The 19,297-nt window shown below is 66.7% G+C and overlaps 2 protein-coding genes across 5 annotated transcripts; one reads left to right on the top strand and one right to left on the bottom strand.

Annotated features, from left to right (window-relative positions):
* Positions 1-1,994: 1,994 nt before the first annotated feature.
* COPZ2 (COPI coat complex subunit zeta 2) lies at positions 1,995-5,096 on the top strand. 2 transcript variants are annotated; one of them, XM_075036906.1, is made up of 9 exons: positions 1,995-2,042; positions 2,614-2,682; positions 2,919-3,000; positions 3,173-3,264; positions 3,343-3,398; positions 3,638-3,715; positions 4,031-4,082; positions 4,168-4,277; positions 4,781-5,096. In XM_075036906.1, the coding sequence occupies exons 1-8, from the start codon at positions 2,025-2,027 to the stop codon at positions 4,261-4,263; spliced, it is 543 nt and encodes a 180-aa protein (XP_074893007.1). In that variant the 5' UTR covers positions 1,995-2,024; the 3' UTR covers positions 4,264-4,277; positions 4,781-5,096. The 2 variants fall into 2 exon arrangements, with proteins under 2 accessions (XP_074893007.1, XP_074893008.1); XM_075036907.1 differs by having other exon boundaries at positions 4,790-5,096.
* Positions 5,097-12,242: 7,146 nt separating this feature from the next.
* On the bottom strand, positions 12,243-16,797 carry CDK5RAP3 (CDK5 regulatory subunit associated protein 3). 3 transcript variants are annotated; one of them, XM_075036909.1, is made up of 14 exons: positions 16,643-16,723; positions 16,378-16,435; positions 15,821-15,952; positions 15,482-15,582; positions 15,351-15,399; positions 14,914-15,092; positions 14,476-14,612; positions 14,126-14,270; positions 13,880-13,996; positions 13,691-13,763; positions 13,340-13,428; positions 13,030-13,235; positions 12,695-12,866; positions 12,243-12,603 (listed from the first exon to the last, which is right to left on the bottom strand). In XM_075036909.1, exons 1-14 carry the CDS (start codon positions 16,646-16,648, stop codon positions 12,538-12,540), a joined length of 1,530 nt encoding a protein of 509 aa, XP_074893010.1. In that variant the 5' UTR covers positions 16,649-16,723; the 3' UTR covers positions 12,243-12,537. The 3 variants fall into 3 exon arrangements, with proteins under 3 accessions (XP_074893010.1, XP_074893011.1, XP_074893009.1); XM_075036908.1 differs by having other exon boundaries at positions 12,245-12,603; positions 13,691-13,766; XM_075036910.1 differs by lacking the exon at positions 16,378-16,435 and having other exon boundaries at positions 13,691-13,766; positions 16,643-16,797.
* Between the last annotated feature and the right edge of the window lie 2,500 nt (positions 16,798-19,297).

Consider the following 19,297-nt stretch of genomic DNA (forward strand, 5'->3'; position numbering starts at 1 on the left):
TTAAAACTGTCACCTCTGAGCAGGTTATTTATACCTTCCCCCATCAATCGATGTGGGCTTCCTGCCCAAATCAATGCCGGTGCCCACGGGGTGATGGGCAGCCCTTGCCAGACCTGGCAGCGGAGGTGGGCAGGTAGGAGGTAAGGGCAGCCGGGCAGCACCACCCCTGCCTGCTATTCCTGCAACGCTGCAGCTGCCCAGAGCGGCCGCAGCTGCCAAAACCAGACACCCTCTTCCCTGCCCCAGAAACTTGCCGGGACAAACAGGATGCCAGAGACAATACTTCATCCAAAAAAACGTGGAAAATGAGCGTGGGCTACAACGCCTCACAGCAGGGTGAGGTTTCCCAACCAGGGGTGTCTTCCCAAGGGCAGCAGCGCGAGCAGAGCCCCCTTCTTTATGGCAAGGACCGAGCTTGCCGGCACAGCTGAGAGATGGGGGACAGGCTGCGCATCCCCTCCCAAACCCGGATAGCCCCAACGCTGCGAGCAGGGATGCTCCAGAGCATCCAGGGAGACAGGCACGGCAGGGAAAGGGACCAGAGCGGCCAGGGGAAGGTGGCGAGGAGCCTGGAAGCACCCAGATCCAAGTGATTTTGGGCCATGGGCTTGCTCTGCCCCAGCTGCTCCGTCTCACTAATCTCCTTCTGGAAAACAAGCCACGAAACACCCACAAAAGCCGGGGTGCCGCCCCAGCCCACATCGTGCCGCAACCGGCAATTTGCTGAGGCAACGGCGGCGGCCCCGGCGGGCGGACGGGCACAGCCCCATTGCCAAAGCGGTTCTCCCTCGATACCGAGAGCCGCCGCTCAGCACATTGCATGCCGGCTGGGAAATTTGGAGGTGCTGCCGACCCCGATGGTCACCGAGAGTGACCACTGAGAGAGTTTTATTCGGGCACCATCTCCCTGTTGTCCTCCCCTGCACCCCACAGGGAAAAATGGGTGTATGGGAAAGTCCTAAAAACTTCCCCAGGGCTGTGGTCAGCCTCCTGCTAGCAACCCGAGCCGGGCTGCCCCTCGGGGAATTATTTTTAGTGTGTCCCCCCCTCCACCCCAGGACTATTTGGAAGGCTGGCAGGCATCCCTGTCCCTGCGCCCTGTCCGGCTCCCAGCCCTCCTCCACCTCGGGCAGGCAAAAACCTCTCGGTGCCTCGTGCTGGCAAGGGGGGGGCACGAAGCCCCTTCCCCAGTGCTCCCATGGGAAAACTGTCTCCCCCCCCAGGTTTCTTTTCATGTCCTGCTGCCCCTCACACCCCAGGCCATGGCCAATGCTCCCGCCATGGGTTCAGCCCCCGCCGTGGGGAAACGCTCCAGCCGCTGAGGTTAAAGCAAACAAGGGCAATTTGGGTGCAAGCGGAGCAGGGTTATGGGGAGGGGAGGGGGCTGTGCCCCATGGCTGGGGTCACCCGTGATGGCACACGGTAGGGGGGGGTACTGACCCCCCAGCATAGACCACATCCTGCATCAGGGACGTGCTTGCAGCCGCCGGCTGGACCCCGCGCTGCCAGGACTCCCCCCGGTCACCTGGGGGGGTTGGGGGTGACCCCAAGTTAAATGCAGCAGAGGTTAAGTGAGGGATGACGCCCCACCACCACTGCTGAGCCTTCCTCCCCCCCAGGTGCTTCCCTGAACCCCCAATTTGGGGTTCCGTGGGGGTCCCAATCTCCATCCCACCCCACTTCCCCCTCCCAGATGGGTCCTTTCCCAAAAGAGGTGTCTGTGTGCGGGAGGGGGGCACTGGTGGAACAGCCCCCCCCACGGCCACATATGCATCGTGTGTGTCCCCCCCAGTCCCCCCACTGCGTCCACGCACCGCAGCACACTGGGGTGCAGGACCCCCAGTTTGGGGGACCCCTCTCTTTTCTCCCCTCTCTACTGCCGGGGGGGGGGGCAACTGGTCCCTGCGGGGGCTGAGCTCGGGGTGCAACGGGACAAGGCTGGGTGCGGGACCGGGGGGGCCGGGGCGGAGCGGGAGGGGGGGGCGGGCACGGCAGCGCCGGGGGGGGACCGGGGTGGTGGAGGCATGGAGCCCGCGGGACCGGTACGGGACCGGGAACGGGACCGGGGCTTCGCAGCCCCGCCGGGAACTTCGTGCGGCGGCGGGGGGACGGGGGGAGCGGGGAGAAAGGGGGGAAAAAAAACGGGGGGGGGGGGAATGGGGAAAAAGGGGGAGGAAAAACATGGGGGGGGACACGGGGGAGGGAAAAAAACGGGGGGAAAAAGCACAGGAAAAATACGGGGGAGAGCGGGAGGGGCGATGGGGATAAATGATGGGGACGGGGGGGGGCAATGGGAGGGAAAGGGGCTGGTGGTGATAGGGGGGGGGACACCGTGGTGAAACGGGGGGAGATGGGGGACAGGGAGTGGGGGACGGGGGAAGAGGGGAGAATTGGGAAGAAAAGGGGAAATGGAACTGGGGGGGGGAATGGGGAGAAATGGGGGGGGGCAGGACAGGGAGCAGGGGGGCAGTGGGGGTGGGACAGGGGATCAAAGAGGGTCCCCAATATCCAGACCCGGGGGGACCCCAAGGGAGAGGGATTCAGGGGAGCCCGGGGTGGGCTGGGGGTGGCCAGACCCACCGTGGGGCTGAGCCCCTCTGCCCCCCCCCCCAGGAGCCCTCCCTGTACACCGTGAAGGCCCTGCTCATCCTGGACAGCCTTGGGCAGCGTCTCCTGGCCAAGGTGAAGCCCAGCCCCCCCGTGCCTCAGTTTCCCCAGGGGATGCTGCCCAGGTCCCCCCAACACCCCTCCCTGCTCACCCTGGCTCAGGCATCTCCCTCCCCGCCAGGCTGTGGGGTCTTGGGGGGTCCTGGCAGCAACCTTGGGGGGTCCCAGCGGGGGTTTTGGGGGTGTCGGTACATGCCCCCCCCCCCAACCCCACGCAGGATCTGTGCTGCCCACCCTGCCTGTCCCCGCAGTACTACGATGGCACCTTCCCCACGGCCAAGGAGCAGGCGGCCTTCGAGAGGAACATCTTCAGCAAGACCCACCAGACGGGTGGTGAGCCGGGGGCGGGGGGGGGTCCCATGTGGGAGTTTTTGCAGTCACGGGGGGGACACGGTTGCAAAAGGTTTAGTGCTGAAGGGGGGGCACAGGGCTTGGAGCAGGATCCCCTCCAGCACAGTCCTAGGGGACTTTAACACTGTCCCGTGTCCCCGTGCCACCCGTGTAGGGGAGATCGCCTGTCTGGAAGGACTCACCGTCGTCTACAGGAGCAGCGTCGACCTCTTCTTCTACGTGGTGGGGGGCTGCCAGGAGAACGTGGTAGGTTTGGGGGGGGGGGGGCAGACAGGCAGTCCTGGGGACCCCCGTGGCCTCGCTGACACCCCAGTTCTCCCACAGCTGATGCTGTCGGCCGTGCTCGCCTGCCTCCTCGACGCCCTCGGCCACCTCCTGCGGTGAGTGCCCGGGACCACCCGACCCCCAGACCCATGTGCCTCGGGTGGGGAAACTGAGGCAGGGCACAGGGCAGCAGTTTGCGTGTGCCACCATGAAACCGCTGTCCCCTAACGCCCTGAGTGGGACAGGGCCGGTGCCGCTTTGGGATGGCAGGGGTCCGCGTCCCAGCACCTTGCCCGGGACCCTGAGCCATGACCGGGAGCGGGTGCAGTGACATCTCCCACCCGCTCGCCCGCAGGAAGGAGGTGGAGAAGCGCTGGCTGCTGGACAACATGGAGGGGACATTCCTGGTGGTGGATGAGATCGTGGACAGGGGGTGAGCTCCTGCGGAGGGGGACGGAGGGGGAGAAGCAGCCCGCAGATCTGGGGGTTGCAGGGACAGGGGGTGGCATCGTCCCTCGAGGTGCTGGGAAGGGGCTGGTCCCATCTCTGGCCCCGTCTCAGGGCGCCAAGGGGGAACTGGGCACCCCAGTTTGCCACCATCGTCAGGGCATCCCAGGGCTTTGCACAGGGAGGGAAACTGAGGCACGGGGCGGTGGGGGTGATGCCTGGTGGGGTGCAGCTGGGACTGGGAGGGAACCATGCCGGGAGGATCCCGGTGGGATCGGCACAGCACCGCGCTGCTCTGCAGGGTGATCCTGGAGAGCGATCCTCAGCAAGTGATCCAGCGGCTGAGCCTGCGGGTGAGTGCAGCCATCCTGTGCCATGGCCTTCCTCCACCCTCCTCTGCCTCTCCCCACCCTCCTCAGCCTCTCTCTCCCCCTCCAGGCCCCAGAGCCGGCGACATACGGCTTCGTCCTCTTCGACTACCTGGCGGGCAGCTCGGAGCGAAGGGACTCAGAGGACACCGGCCAGCACGAATAGGCATCGCCGAGGAGGTGCAAACCCTTCCCTGTGTCCGAGGGGTCCGGAGGGGATGGGAAGGGATTGGGGTCGGGGTCCAACCGCTGCCGGAAAACTCCCAACTACGGCAGACTCGTGGGTCATGGGCACTGAGCAGGATGGGTGCTGAGGGGATGCTCCCCACCTTGAGCCACCCAGTGGGTCCCCTTCGCCCCGGCCAGCCCTGCTCCCAAAGCTGCCGGTCCCCTTCCCTGCTCCCCCAGGTTGATGACAACCCTCTGTGCGAGCAGAGCGTGTCCCAAGTTAAAAGTGCTTCGTTAGCCTCACTAATGAGGGGGTGGGTTGACCAGCTTTACCCAGCAGGAAGGAGATGGGGTGCACCCTAGGTCCCACTCCCACTGCCACCCCACCATGGGGTCCCACGCACCCCTAATTGCTCAGCACGAGATGTGCCCCCCCCTCCATCCAAGGAAACCCAGGCATCCAGCTGGGAAGGGCACCCCAAGGCCCCATCCCCATCCCTGGGGTCTCATACCAGGTCCTGCAGCCCACCAAGGAGCACATCAAGCCATCCCCACTGACGTGACGGCTCTGGGGTCTCCCGGCAGCAGGACACACGGACCTTCCCTGATATCCCCCCGCTCCAACCCCAGCCCAGACCCCGCGCTCCAGCCTGGATCCCGGGGCCGGCTCCTCCTCAGTCACATCGCCTGCAGAAGCCCCTTGGCAGTTCTTATATCCGCCCCTGGCATTTATAATATCGAGGGAAAAATTAAGCACTAATGAAGGAGAATTGATTTGCCATTCCCACTCACTCCCAGCTGGAGCCGGCCACAAATAAAATTTTCCTCCCCTGTTGGGTGTCCTCTCTCCATCAGCCGTGTTGGGGTGGTGGGTCCCTGTGGGTACGTCACCCATCGAGGCTGGGCTCCGGGGGCTCTTTAGTGTGTTTCCTTTGGAGGCAAAGGTGCCATTTCTGGGTTTTTCTGTCAAATCCCGCTCTCTGCGGGTTCATAATTTCAAGCCACTAGAAATCAATGGGGTCCGGCACAGACTGGCCTGGGGCTGGCAGGGAGGCTGTGGCCATGCAGGTCTGGGCAGAAAGGAGAGGAGCCCCCCCACCCTCTCCCATGCCCAGGTTGGGGATGGGGGCACGCAGCTGGGCACCCAAACGCTGCCCACCCGTGGGTGTCCGTGGGTGCAGCAGCTGTGGTGCTTGCACCCACGGGTGGGCATGGTCTGCTCTGCCACGGTCACGCTGCACCAGCCTAGGGACCCCCCCCCACCCTATGAGCCCTCCCCATCCTGGAACACCCAGCCTAGGGACCCCCCCACCCGGGGATCTCCACCGCCTACTTGCACGACGCTCCCTAACACCGCAGCCGCAGCGCTGCTCTTGCTCGACGCTCCCTGGCGAGACCACGACGACCTTTGCATAACCCCGCCCCTTGGCCCCACCCCCACCCCGCACACCCCCTTATATGGTGCTTGGGTCCCTCCCCTCTCCACCTTTAGCCCCGCCCCACCCGGGATGCCCCGCCCCTACCCGGACTGCGCATTCGCGATCCTGCAGCGCCACCTGCCGGCGGTCCTGGGGGAACGCGCGGGAGCCCCCCCCCCCCCGAAATTCCCCCCCCCCAAACCCAGGACCACCCCTCCCCACCCCGGGACCCCCCAGTCCGGGACAGCCCTGGACCCTCCCCCTAAACCTTCCCCATCATAGCTCCCCCTCCTCCTTGGGATCCCCCAAATCCTAAGGATCCTCCCCTTGGGGACACCCCCCCCCATCACAGGGACTCTTCTCCCTTGGGACCCCACCACCATCACCCCAGGGACCTCCCCCCCCGCCTTCTGACCCCCCCACCCAGGTTTCCCCACCAGCCTGGGTCCCCCCGGGACAACCGAACCCAGGGACCCCCCCCCCCAACTGCACCCCTTTCCCCACACCCCTCCCGGCTGCCCCCCCCCAAAAGAAAACCTCCCCACCTGCCCCAGCCCCTCCTGCCACCATCCCGCACCCTGCAGCCACACAGACCCCAAAGATGCATGTGTGTCCCCCCCCAAAACACGAGTGACACCCCAAAATCTTCCCCCCCCCAACCCTGCTACCCCTTTCTACCCAGCCCAGCTGCAGGGGTGCCCCCGAGTCCGGGGGGGGGGGCAGTTGGGGGGGGCGGTCCCCCTGGCAGACGTTGATGGATGGTCTCACCCCCAGCCTGGGACCCCCCCCCAAAGCCGGGCAGGGAGAGCAGCTGGCAGAGCTGCCCGTGTCCCCCCGGGGGGGCCCAGGCAGATGTCCCCACAGCCGGGACCCCCCCCCCAGCATCTTTCTGTGCCCCCCCCAACCCGCCTGCCTGGCTCTAGGTCCCCAAAGCCCCTCTGCATCTCTGGGCTGGGAGACCCCCCCCCTTGTGTCCCCACGTCCCCCGTGTCCCCGAGAAGGGGCCAGGTCCCCCCCCCCAGCTGCCCCCCTTGCCCTGGGTCTGCCCCCCCCAATAGGCAACAAAGACCAGTGCTTAGTGGACCCCCCCAGCCCCAAAACTGGGGGGGGCCAGGCAGGTGGTGGTTTCGCACCATGGGGACCCCCAGCCCCAGGACCCACCCCCCCCCCCAAACCAGAGGTGCCCCCAGGACCCCGGCCAGGAATGGATGGGGCAGAGCACGACCCCTTCCCCCCCCAATCCCCCCACCCCCGTCCCCATCTGCTGCCCACGGGTGTCCAGGATGTGAGGGGGGGGCTGCCCCATCATGGAGGGGGGGCTGTATACCCCCAGTTGCCTCTTGGGTTGGGGACCCCGGGTCCATCCCCCCCCCACTCCCAGGCAGCCCCCAGCGCGGGAGCGAAGAACAAAGAGGAGGAGGAGGAGGAGCGCGAAGGCCCCCTCGGTCCCCGGCCATGACAGCTGGTGCCCCCCAAGTGACACAGGGACAAAGGCGACGCTGCAGGCCAGGGGCCCTGGGACAAAGGGGCTTCGCCCCCCCCCCCCCAGGGGGCTGAGGAGCTGGGGGGGGGCACCAAGCCACCACTCATTGGGGGGGGGGACACACACATGGGGACTGAGCGGACCAGGGGGCTTCCCCGGGAGAGACAGGGCTGGGGGCCACCAGCCCCGCAGCCCCACTGGCCAGCCCCAACCCCATGTGAGCCTCCCCCCCTCCCCAGCCACACCAGCCCCCCCCCCAGACCCACGCTGACCCCCACAGCCGTGAGACCCCCAAACCCCAGCAGCCTTCATCTGTGCCACCCTGCGCCCCGAATCCCTGCCAGTCTGCGTCCACACCCCCCCCCAAACCCCTGCCACCCCCAAACCCATGTCACCCCCCCAAACCCCTTGTCACCCCCCCCAAACTCATGTCACCCCCCAAACTCAGGTCCATTCCCCCCCCCTTGCTCCATTCCCAACCCCAGCTGGGACCCCCCCAACTCCATGCGGGAGATGATGGGGATGTTTGGGGGTGCAGGGTACCAGGTTTTGGGGGGGGGGGGGGACACAGCCATGCCGGGGGGGGTGATGGTGACGGGGGTGGCCATGCCGGGGTGTCGTGGCGGCGAGTGGGGAAGGGGATTCATTAATGGGGGGGGGGGGAGAGGTGGTTCCAGCGGCCGCCTTGATTGATGGCCTGGCCTCCATCTTGTCAGCTGGGTTTTGTCTCCCGGCTGGGGGGGGTTGGGGGGGGGGGAAGGAAGGGAATAGAAAGGGAAAGAGGAGGGAAAAAAGGACCCCGGGGCGGGGGGGGGGCAGCAGGGGTTGGGGTGCTGAAGGAGGGGGCCCTTCCTCGCTTTTCCCCGGGCTGTCGCAGTGATGGATGGCTTGGCTGGGGGGGGGCAACCGCCTCGCTGCAGCATCCTCACTGGGGGGGCTGGGGACCCCCCCACAACCCTCCTCCGCTGGGGTTTGGGGGGGCCAAGCAGCACCCAGAGAGCAGCCAGGGGCTGTACGCTCTGGTACGGGGGGGCAGCCCCCTCCCCATCATGTTGGGGTACTCGGCTGATCCTGTTCCCCCCCCAAAAAAAAAAACCCCTGGCTGAGCCCCCCCCAGCTCATCCCATCTGTGGGTGCTGCTGGACAGGGATCGCTCCCCAAAAATAAACCCTGAGGATTTTCCCCTCTCCGATGCCTCGACTCTTCTCTCTATTTCCACTCCCTGGAAGAGCCCCCGGGACCCCCCCAGGCAGCTTGGGGAGGGGGGGGGCACAGCCCAGCGCTCCCCCCCCACCTCCACGAAGCTGTCGCCCCCGGCCCCCGGGTGATACATTCGTCCCTGGGTGCGCCGGGGCATCTGTCGCCCCGTTACGTATTGTTTTAACGAGGAAATTTAGAGCCCGTTAAGCAGCTGCAGTGTCTGCCCGTAGGAAAGCGTGGGCAGAGTCGAGGGGGGGGGTCCGGGGAGGGGACGGGAGGTGGCAGCCCCAGCCCCTCTGCCCTCCTCACTCCCTGGAGACCTTGGGGATGGCTGGTTCTCCCTAAAAATTTGGCTGAGAGGGGATGGAAGGGGGGAGGAATGGGGGGGGGGGGGAGAGGGATGGAGGGATGCGGGAATAGAGGGAGGGAGGGATGCAGGAAAGGATGCAGGGACAGATGGAGGGATGCGGGGAGGGAAGCAGGGATGGACGGAAGGATGGAGGGATGGACAGAGGGATGCGGGGATGGAAGGATGCAGGAAACAATGTAAGGAGAGATGGAAGGCCAGAGGGATGCAGGGAGGGAAGCAGGGATGGATAGAAGGATGCAGGGATGGACAGAGGGATAGAAGGATGCAGGGAGGGAAGCAGGGATGGACAGAGGGATGCAGGGATGGACAGAAGGATGCAGGGATGGACCAAGGGATGCAGAGATGGACAGAGGGATGTGGGGATGGACAGAGGGATGCAGGGATGGACAGAAGGATGCAGGGATGGACAGAAGGATACAGGGATGGATAGAGGGATGCAGGGATGGATGGAGGGATGCAGGAAACAATGCAAGGAGAGATGGAGGGCCAGAGGGATGCAGGGAGGGAAGCAGGGATGGACAGAAGGATACAGGCATGGACAGAGGGATGCGGGGATGCAGCAAGGGAAGCATGGATGCAGGGAGGGAAGCAGGGATGGACAGAGGGATGCAGGGAGGGAAGCAGGGATGGACAGAGGGATGCAGGAAACAATGTAAGGAGAGATGGAAGGCTAGAGGGATGCAGGGAGGGAAGCAGGGATGGACAGAGGGATGCAGGGAGGGAAGCAGGGATGGACAGAGGGACGCAGGAAACAATGCAAGGAGAGATGGACGGCCAAAGGGATGCAGGGAGGGACGGATGGTGGGGGGATATGCATGGGACGGGCAAGGGCACCAGGGCCGGATGGCACGGGGACAGCCATGGGGATGGTCGGGGACAGTACGAGGGGCAGAGGGAGGGGGGCGCGGGCTGGCCCCCCAGATGGTGGGGCCGCGAGGCTGCCCCTGCGCCGGCTCTCTGCTGCGCTTCGCAGCTAATTGAGTGAAATGGCTGTCAGCGATGTAATTAAAGGGGAGCGCGAGTGCTCGGGCAGGCCTCAAACAGATGGAAGGCCCCTTAATTGGTAATTAAATTCCTCCCTGGCAGGTGAGATGGAGCAGCAGCCGGGGCCCCACAAGGCCGCTGGCAGCCGGGCCCCCCCCCCCCCCCAAAGCCACGGAGGGGGAGGCAAAGCCGGTTCCTGGCCCCATCGGAGCCGAGGAGGGGGATGACGCAGCCATGGGGCTGAGGGTCCCCGTCCCCAGCCCTGCCTCGTCCCTTTGTCTGCCGATTTCTGGAGCAAACCCAGCCCCGAGCCCCCCGGGGCTGCAGCGTCGTCCCCCTCCCGCAGCCGGTGACAATCACCCAGGGGACAGGGACCCGCAGGGGACCCCAACATTTTTGGGGGGCTCCTTGCCCAGGACTGTAGATCTCTGCCATCCACATGTCCCCCTGCTCCGTGTCCCTTCTGTCCACGTCCCCCCCATCCACCCGTCCCCCTGACCCACGCACCCCCCCCCAACCCACCCGTCCCCTCCATCCACGCATCCCCAGACACCGGGCACACAGAGGGGAGCGGACGCGAAGGCAGCGGGGTGCAGGCAGGGATGGGCAGAGGGGGGGGCTTGGAAACCCACACGAATGCCTGCTGCCCGCCCCCCCCCAACCCCAATGCTGATCCCCGCCAGCCGGGAAGGGAGTATTTTATTTTTCTGTCATTATCTCCCGGTAATGTTGGAGATAATGGGAACAGCAATCGGCGGCGCCGGCCAATATTTCATGCACGATGGGATGGCGGGGCCGGGGGCCCCCCGAGACAGCCATATTAATAACGGCCCCACGCCGCCGCCCTAACGAAGCCCCTAATGGGGGGGGGGGGCCCACCCCGGGTGGCAGGAGCACCCGGTACATCACGGCGGGTAGAGGGGTGCAGTGGGGGACACCGCCAACCTCCCCCCTGCCCCCCGCCACCGCCAACTCATTTAATTCCCCATTAAAGCCCCCGCGGTGCCGCCGGCCCCCCGCCAGCCGTGACCTCCGGCGAGGGCACTGGCCTCTGCCCCCGGCCCCAGTCGAGCCACCGTGACCTGTGGGGCCAACTGGGGGGGACCGGGGGGCCGGTGGGGTCAGGGGCCGGGGACCAGACGGCAGCCCCGCGGCGGGGGGACGTTAGTTCCAGCAGAGCGGGTGGATAAAGGGGGCTTTTATGGCTGGGCCCCCCCCCTACTCCATGCCGGATGCCTTCCCTGCTGCTCGCTATGGTGACGATGGCGATGGTGACCCCGTGGCTGCACCGGTTCCTCCCCCAGACCCGGTGCTGAGCTCCTTCTGCCCTGGCAGGATGGGGACCCCCCTTCAACCCCCCAGCATCGAGGGGGAACGGACCCTCCACGGTTCCTGGCTCCATCCGCCAGCAGCAAGGAGTTACAGACACCATTTAATTTGCCCGTTAATCACTGTTAGCGGGGTAATGAGGGGCTCCCCGAAGCCGGGCTGTCTCTCCGCAACCTTCACCCACGTCACCACCGTGGCGGTGGCACAGCGGTGGCCACACGCCACCGAGCGTGGCCGCCGCAATGGGGGGGGGACGACAGGATGGGATGGGGGGGACAGGACGGGACGGTGGGGAGCGAGAGCTGGAGCCGGGCTGGGACATCGCCACGACGCACCCACGGATCTGCCCCACGTCCACCCAGGGCCCCACAGGATCCCACCCAGCCCCACGTCTTGCTGGGGTGCTGACTGGTAGAGGATCCCCACTGGGACAGGAGCCAACCCCCCCCCCCCCCCCCAGCCCCACAACTGGATCCCATGGGGCCAGGATTCCCCCCCCCCCCCGATCCCATGGGGGACCCCTGTGCCCCATGTCCACCCCTGGAGAGGACAGACCCCCCCCCACGGCTGCACCCCCAGGACCCACTGAAGGACCCTCCTGCCCCACGGAGGACCCAGCCCTCGGGGGGGGGTCAGACCCACAGCAGAGTCAGACCAATGAGCAACTGTAAGGTGGCAAGGGGAGGGACAAGAGAAGCACGGGAACCAATAGCCTGCCGGGGGAGGTGTGGCCAATACATGACGTGCAGTGGGTGTGGCAGACCCCTCCCAGGAGATGCTGGGGGGCTCCAGCCACGCCCAGCCCAGTATGTCCCAGTACAGCCCAGTATGGCCAGGGGGGCCAGGCTCTACCCTCCCACCGGCTGACGGGAATGGATGGGGCTGGCGGTGCCCGGGGGCGGGGGGGTGATTAATGGGGGCCATCGCTCACTGTCCGGCGGGGGCGGGGGGCCCCCCCCCGTGCGGCGATAACGAGCGGCAGGAATAATGAGCGGTGTCATTCCACTTTTCATCGTGATGGAAAGTCATTACAGGCGTCACCGGCGGCGACAACCAGCCATGAATCAACTGCTCTGCTATGAAATTAAAATCGAATCGCCCACCCCCTCCTGCCACCCCACCGCAGCCCCCCCAGCAAGGGCTGTCAGCCCTGGGGGGTGTAGCTACACCCTCCGGCAAGGTGTCCCCCCCCCCTCCCCGAGAGCCACCCCAAGGACAGGGCAGCGGGCTCCCAAATCCCTGGGGTCACCCTAGGACCCACATCCCAGGGACCGACCCAGAGCAGGGGATTTAGGGGCTCCTCTCCCCCTCCTGAAGTCCAGATCGATGGATAGGAGAAGGGCTTTGGCTTTATTCAGCAAGATCCACCCCCCCCAGGGAGGCCACGGCCATGTTACCAGCGCCCCAGGGCTGTGAATATGGGGAGGGGGTCTGGGGAGCAGGACCCCACCGCTGCCCCTCTCCGTGGGTGCCTGTCCCGGGGGGGACTCACAGGGAGACACCCATCAGGTTCACCGGCCGCCCGCTGTAGCGCTTGGAGATGTCGGCCTCGATCTGCAAGACAGAGCCGGGGTGGGGGTCAGGGGGTGGCAAAGGAAGGGGGGGCCCTGCAGCATCCCAGTGGGGTCCACCCTCCCTCCCTCACCAGCTTCTGGAGCTCCTTGGTCTTCTCCAGCAGACGGTCGAGCTTGGGCTCCAAGGCACCCTGCTCTGCCAGGGCCTCCTGCCGCTTCTGGCTCATCATCTCCTTCTTGGCCAGCAGCAGCTCCGCCTGCTTCAGCTTCTGCCGCAGCAGCTCGCTCACGCGGTCCACGTACCTGTTTGGGGGGAGCCAGGACCATCCATCACCCCCCCATCGCCCACCCGGGTGCCATCCCCACCCCAGGACACCTCTACCTCCTACTCCAGATCTGCCCCGCAGAGCCCCACAGCCCCCCCCAACCCTGCCCCCCCTGTTTTTCCCACCCCACAAGCAAAGACCTGGGGGAAGCGAGGATCATGAAGAGGTGCTGCATGCTGCGGGTGCAGAGCTGGCCCAGCAGCGCCCGGGTGGTGGCCAGGAGGGAGCCCACATGGGCGCTGGTCTGGCCCTGCAGCACGGCGGGGGCCAGCTGGAACTGGCTGACGGCCACGATGTCGGCTTCCTCCTCCATCTCCACCAGGCGCTGGGACAGGAACAGCTCCAGCTGCAGGGACAGAGCAGGGGGACGCTCCGGTACTGCCATCCCTGCGGTGGGATGGCAGCAGAGCTGCCCCTTACCCAGCTCCAGCCCTGCCTGCCGTGTCATACCTCCATGAGCTCGTCGATGAACTGGCTCCGGGTCTCGGTGTTTTCCAGGAGTGTCAGGGCGTCAGAGCCAGAGGCGACTCCCTCGGGCACTGGGGGACGAGCCAGGGGGTGAGCGGGTCGGAGAAGGGATCTCCAGGGCTCGGATAGTCTGGTTATACCCCCCACCACAGCCCATCCCGCACCGGGTGCTCAGCATCACCCCAGGGCACCGTTTAGTGGAGTCCCCAACAGGTTTTCGTGCACAACCAGGATGCCCAGGGTCACTGCAGGCAGGGAAGGGGGAGTGAAGGCAGGGTGGGTGCTGCCTGCCACCCATTGGGACCCCCTCTGTCCCTTTGCAGCTGTGCTCACCCTCAGTGCCGGCCTCCAGCACCGTGATCTGCACCTCCTCGCTTTCACCGTCTCCCCAGTCAATGCCATCATCCTGCTGCAAAAGAAAGGGCACCCTGTGAGATGGGAGTGCCCGGGACACCCCCAGGTCCCCAGCCCTGCCCTGGAGCGGGGCCAGACCCCAGGACCACACAGCCAGGGCTCACGCACCTGGGGACCGGGTTCTAGCGTGATCCCCCAGTCGATCTCCTCGCCCTGCGCTCCCCCGTCAGCAACAACACCGTCATCTACCCTGGTCGGCTCCAGCGTGAAGTCTCCCCAGTCGATCTGCGGTGAGAAGGACAACAGACCCCCTGAAACCCCGGGGGCAAACAGCCTAGCTCTAACTGACACATGGCAGAGCCAGCTGGGGCTCTTCCCAGCACCACAACTCGGCCCCCGCTGGCCAGGACATACCGTGTCCTCCTTCGGCTGCTCTGGCACCTCTTCTACCTCCGGCCGCTCCACCCGCAGGGGCTGGAGCCCCGTCCTCCACTCGTAGACGGTCGTGTTGCCTCTCTTCCCCACGTGCCGTAGCAGGGGCACCACCAGCTCTTCGGAACTGGCAGCCACCGTGGGGACATCAGTGCCAGGCACAGGTTGGGGACTCCCCAGCACCCTCAACCCTACCGGGGTCCCTCTGGGAGACCCCCAGCCTGGGTGCAGCCGCCAGCCCAACCCGCTGTCCTCACACGATAGGAGAGGAGATGTGGGGAGAGGAGATGTGGGGGTCTATCCCTGCGCCCCCATACCCACCCCTTGCCCACCTCTCGCACACAAACTCCACACAGGCCTGGTACAGCTCGATGGCCTCAGAGAGCGCACTGGCTCCCGCTCCGATCTCAGAGAGTGACGACGGCAGGTCCTTCACCAAGGCCAGCAGCTCCTGGCGCACGTTGTCACCCTGGGGACAGAGCAGGGACGTCTCAGGGCAGGGAGGCTGGCAGCCAAAGCACCCACGGGGTGGCTTCACCCTCTGTTTGCAGAGTTAGACCTGGCCAGGAAGGGGATGGAGGGCTGTGGGGTCACCCTACGCCCCCCCAGCTTCTCCCACAGGTAAGGTGGCACCGTGGGGACACCATATGGGACACGTGGTCCCAGCTTGAGCCCCGCTGAGGCCCAACGGAGGTGTCTGGGGGCTGCTTTGGGGAGGAAGGTGGCACAGCAGGACCTCCTCCACCCTGGGGCCAGCCACAGGGACTCACAGTGATGCCGTACTGCTTGCAGGAGGTGAAAAACCGCTCCCGTAGCTCGGCCGCCCCCAGCTGACACTCTTCCTCGCGGCGGGCAAAGTCCTGCTGGGCCTGCTGGCACCGGCTGATCTGCTTCTTCAGCGAGGGGATCTCGTAGCTGATGCTGCGCACCAGGAGGCTGGCGAGCTCGGCTGCAAGGGGGTCATAGCATGGGGGGGGTTGCTGAGAGGCTGTTCCAGCCACCCACGAGGTCCTTAGGGTGCCCCAGCCATCTCGGCTGCCTTCTCAGCTGCACAGCAGAGCCAGCTTGGGGTCCTCACCCCAGTGGCACTTGGCAGCCCATCACGTCCTGCCCCTTTCCCTGCCCGCTCCATCCTCATCCCAGTTTGGAGACCGAAAGCCACTCACCGAAACCCCCCAAAGGGCTCTCCGGAGCCGAGCTGCCTTACCCAGGTAGGTGTTCTCCTTCTCGTAGAGGGACACAATCTCCTGCCAGTCCTGAGGAGGAGGAAGCAGAGGGTGGGGGAGGCTGCGAACACCCCGGCTGCCGCCAGCCGCATGCCCCCAGGCCCTTGCTCACCTTCATGCGTTGGGACGAGTAGCGTCCAAAGAGGTTCTTGGTGGAAGCCTCAGTGCCCTTGAGGATCTCCACAATCCTCAGGCAGTGGAAGTAGTGCAGGTCTGCGTTGGAGAGAGGGACGCGGTCACTGGGATGTCTGCCAAGTGCCATGTTCTCCCAGCTCAGCCCAGGGAGAGCAGGTCTCAGAAGGGGCTGTGCCACCCACTCCCCAATTCCTCCTCAGTCGGAGGGACGTTGCTGTGACCGAACCCTCGGGAACAGGCTCCCGGTTGCGACATCCACCCCGGCTGCCCGTGTTTCAGCTCTCCGGGGGCACCCCCGACCCCAGGCTCCACTCACAGGCCCCCGCGAGCAGCTGCTTTATCTCCTCGTTCTCCGGCATGTCTTGGATGGCCGCGTTGATCTTTTCGCGGATGACCAGCACCTGGCTCTGCCATTTCAGGTTGCAGTGTCTCCTGTCCACCAACCAGTCTGCCAGGCAGACGAGAGGGAGGGAAAAACAGGGGGTCAGCTGGGAGAGGGACCCTGGGGGTGTGTGGGGGCTCACCAGGAGGGGATCACCCCCCCTCAGGCTGCCCTGCGATGGAGGCAGGGAGCAGTGGCCCTGGCAGAGAGGGCAAACACAGGGATAAAGCCCTGGATTTGGGAAGGACTGGAGGGGAAAGGGGGGGTCGGGGGGGTGTCACCCCGCTGCTGTCCGGGCTGGGCCAACCCAACACGACACCGAGGGGGGCAGCGCTGGGGCCGTGAGCTGCCACACGGCGGGGTGACAAACCCTCCCGGGGAAGAAGGACACGAGTGACCGCTGCCCCCCCCCCCCCGCCAAGCCCCTGCCCACCCTGGAGGGTGGGGGGGTGGGCTCCCGCACGGTGGAGGTGATGCCGGGGTTGCCGTACCCAGGAGCTTGCCGGTCTGGATGTCGATGGGCACGTTCTGGTAGTCCTGAGGAGAGACCTGCGGGGGGGCGAGGGGCGGCGGGACGTCGTCGGGGCCTGGCGGAGCCCGGCCGGGGCCCGGGCACCCCCTACTCCAGCGCCTGGGCCCGGCCTGTCCCCGCTCCCCCGGGCCTGGGCCCCTTCACCCCTTCTCCCGCCCGGACCCGACGTGTCTCTGGTCCCCCAGGACCCCGGTCCCAGTCCCCGGTCCCAGCCGGCCCCCCACCTGCATGCCTCCCGCCTGCCGCTCCGCTTCCGCTTTCTCCCTCCCGATCCCGGCGCCCAGCCCCGCCTCGACCAATCGCCGAGCACCACTCCCGCAGCTCGGCCAATCCAAACGCGCTCGGGCCAGCGGGCCACGCCTTCCTGCCAATCAGGAGGGAGGGATAGAGCCACGGCGCCACGTGCCGGCGCCCCGGTTGGCTGGGAGGAATCGGGGGGAGGAGGCGCCACCGACCAATCGGAACGGGTTGGGGGGGGGAGGGAGGAAGACGCCGCACGCATGCGCAGTGCAGCGGATCCCTCGGGGATCCCCGGGGCAGATCCCGGGTCCCACAGGACGGTGGGTGCCCCAGCACAGAGCCAGGATCCCCCGGGGATCCCCAACCGCCCCTCAGGGGGACCCCGGCTTCCCTCAGGGATCCCTGGGAGGCCCCCAAGCAGATCCCAGATCCTGTGGGGATCCCCAGTTGCCCCCAAAGGGGATTCCCCCATCCCCCGGGGATCCCCAGCTGCCCCCAGAGGGGATCCCAGCTCCCCTGGGGATCCCAGACCAGATCCCAGATCCCTCGGGGAGCGCTGGGTGCCCCAGCACAGAGCCAAGATCCTCCTGGGATCCCCAGCCGGCCCTGAGGGGATCCTAGCTCCTTTGGGGATCCCAGACCCCTCAGGGACCACTGGGTGCCCCAGCACAGAGCCAGGATCCCCCTGGGATCCTCAGCCACCCCAGAGGGGATCCCGGGTCCCTTGGGGATCCCAGACCAGATCCCTCGGGGAGCGCTGGATGCCCCAGCACAGAGCCAGCATCCTCCTGTGATCCCCAGCCATCCCAGAGGGGATTCTGGCTCCTTTAGGGATCCCCTGGGGATCCCCGACCAGATCCTAGATCCCTTGGGGACCACTGGGTGTCCCAGCACAGAGCCAGGATCCCCCTGGGATCCCCAGCTGCCCCAGAGGGTATCCCGGCTCCCCTGGGGATCCCAGACCAAATCCCAGATCCCTCAGGGACTGCTGGGATCCCCAGCTGCCCTAGAGGGGATCCTGGCTCCTTTGGGGATCCCAGACCAGACCCCAGATCCCTCGGGGACCGCTAGGTGCCCCAGCACAGAGCCAGGATCCCTTGGGGACCTGCCCACTGGGAGCAGCCGCCCCAGGATGCCCGCAGCACCCCGGGAACATGATCGCTCTTGGGGGGGACACCCACGGGTGCCACCCCAACCCCAAGCCGGTGCGTCCCCGTGGGACGTGTCCCCACGAGCCGAGTCCTCGCGTGAGGGCGAGATGGCGGCTCTCCTCCTCCGTCCCCAGTGGCATCACCCCGTGTGTCCCCCCCCGGGGCTGGCGGTGGCAGCGTGGGGACAGACCGGTGGGTGCCCGTGGGGCAGAGAGAGCCCGTCGGGGAGAAGCGGGCAGTAGGAACCGGTCTGGCAGCCCGGCCAGCCACCGGTTTCGGTTAATCCCGCCGAAAGCTGCCAGAGCCACGCTCCCGCCGGTTGCCCTTAACTCCTGGCTGCCCAAAACACGTGCCACGTGCCGTCCCGGTACCTGCCGGAGACCTGCCCTCGAGGTCGGCGGGGTGATGACCGAGCCCGGCACGGTGCCGCGGTCCATGCCGGCACCCCGGTGCCGCTGCGGGCTGTCAGCCGCCATCGGGGCTCAGCCCTGGGTTCCCCCATCATGAATATTCAGCCGTGCCCTGGCCCGGCCCCGTTGTTTGCTCAGGCAAGGAAGGGTTTGGTCGAGGGTTCACCTTGACGGGGAGCAAACGGGGCAGCGGCAGGTAGACGGCACCCTGCCCGTGCACCGCAGCCGGAGCCGCCCCGGCACCCCTGGGAACCCCGGGCTGGGCGGCCGCAGCGGAGGCGTGGGAGGTGCAGGTACACGAAGGGGGTGCCCGTGGTGGGGAGCGGGACGTGGAAACCCCCACTGCCAGCCCGCGGGAACGGCACGGCACGGCCGCGGTTCGGCGACGGGTCCCGCTCGGCTCTGGCATGAGGAGGGGGCAGGAGGGGGCATGATGTTGCCGGGGGGGAACACAGCAAACCAGCCCATGGGGCCACCAGCCGTCTTCCCTGGGGTGGTGGCCCCAGTTTCGGTGTCCTTGTCCCCCTGCCCCGGCACCTGAAATCGATGCCGGAGGCACCACCCCAGGAAAAGCCGGGCAGGAGTCCGTCTGCGGGGTCGGTCATGGCCGAGCGCTGCGGGGGCACGGAGCCGTGCTGGCTCCTGGGATAGGGATGGGACGCTGGAAATTCCCTCGGCTCCGTCGCTTGGGAGCCACCTTCCCTGTCCCTGCCCTGGAGCCAAGCTCGGCACCGGAGCCTTCCTGGATTGCCGGAGCCTTCCTGGATTGCCGGAGCCTTCCTGGATTGCCGGAGCCTTGCTGGCAGCAGCTGGGGCCCCACCGATGCTCCTGCCTGTCCCTGCAGGCAGGGCTGGACAAGAGGAAAACCCCGACCCTGGGGTGCAGTGGGTGGTGACCCCCGCCCCGGCAGGGACCCCGGCACCTCCCTGGCTCCCTCCTGCTTCCCAGTTCCTGTTCCTGTTTGCTTACTGGGCTCCCTCCCTGCCCTGCTACACACAGCTGATATGGCAGCTCCCGGCGGTGCCAGCAGCCTCTCCCCTGGGCTCGGCAATGCCCAAGTCACCCGAGCATCCCCCC

This window comes from Buteo buteo, chromosome 9, assembly GCF_964188355.1.
Source record: "Buteo buteo chromosome 9, bButBut1.hap1.1, whole genome shotgun sequence".
In the NCBI taxonomy this organism is placed as follows: Eukaryota; Metazoa; Chordata; class Aves; order Accipitriformes; family Accipitridae; genus Buteo; species Buteo buteo.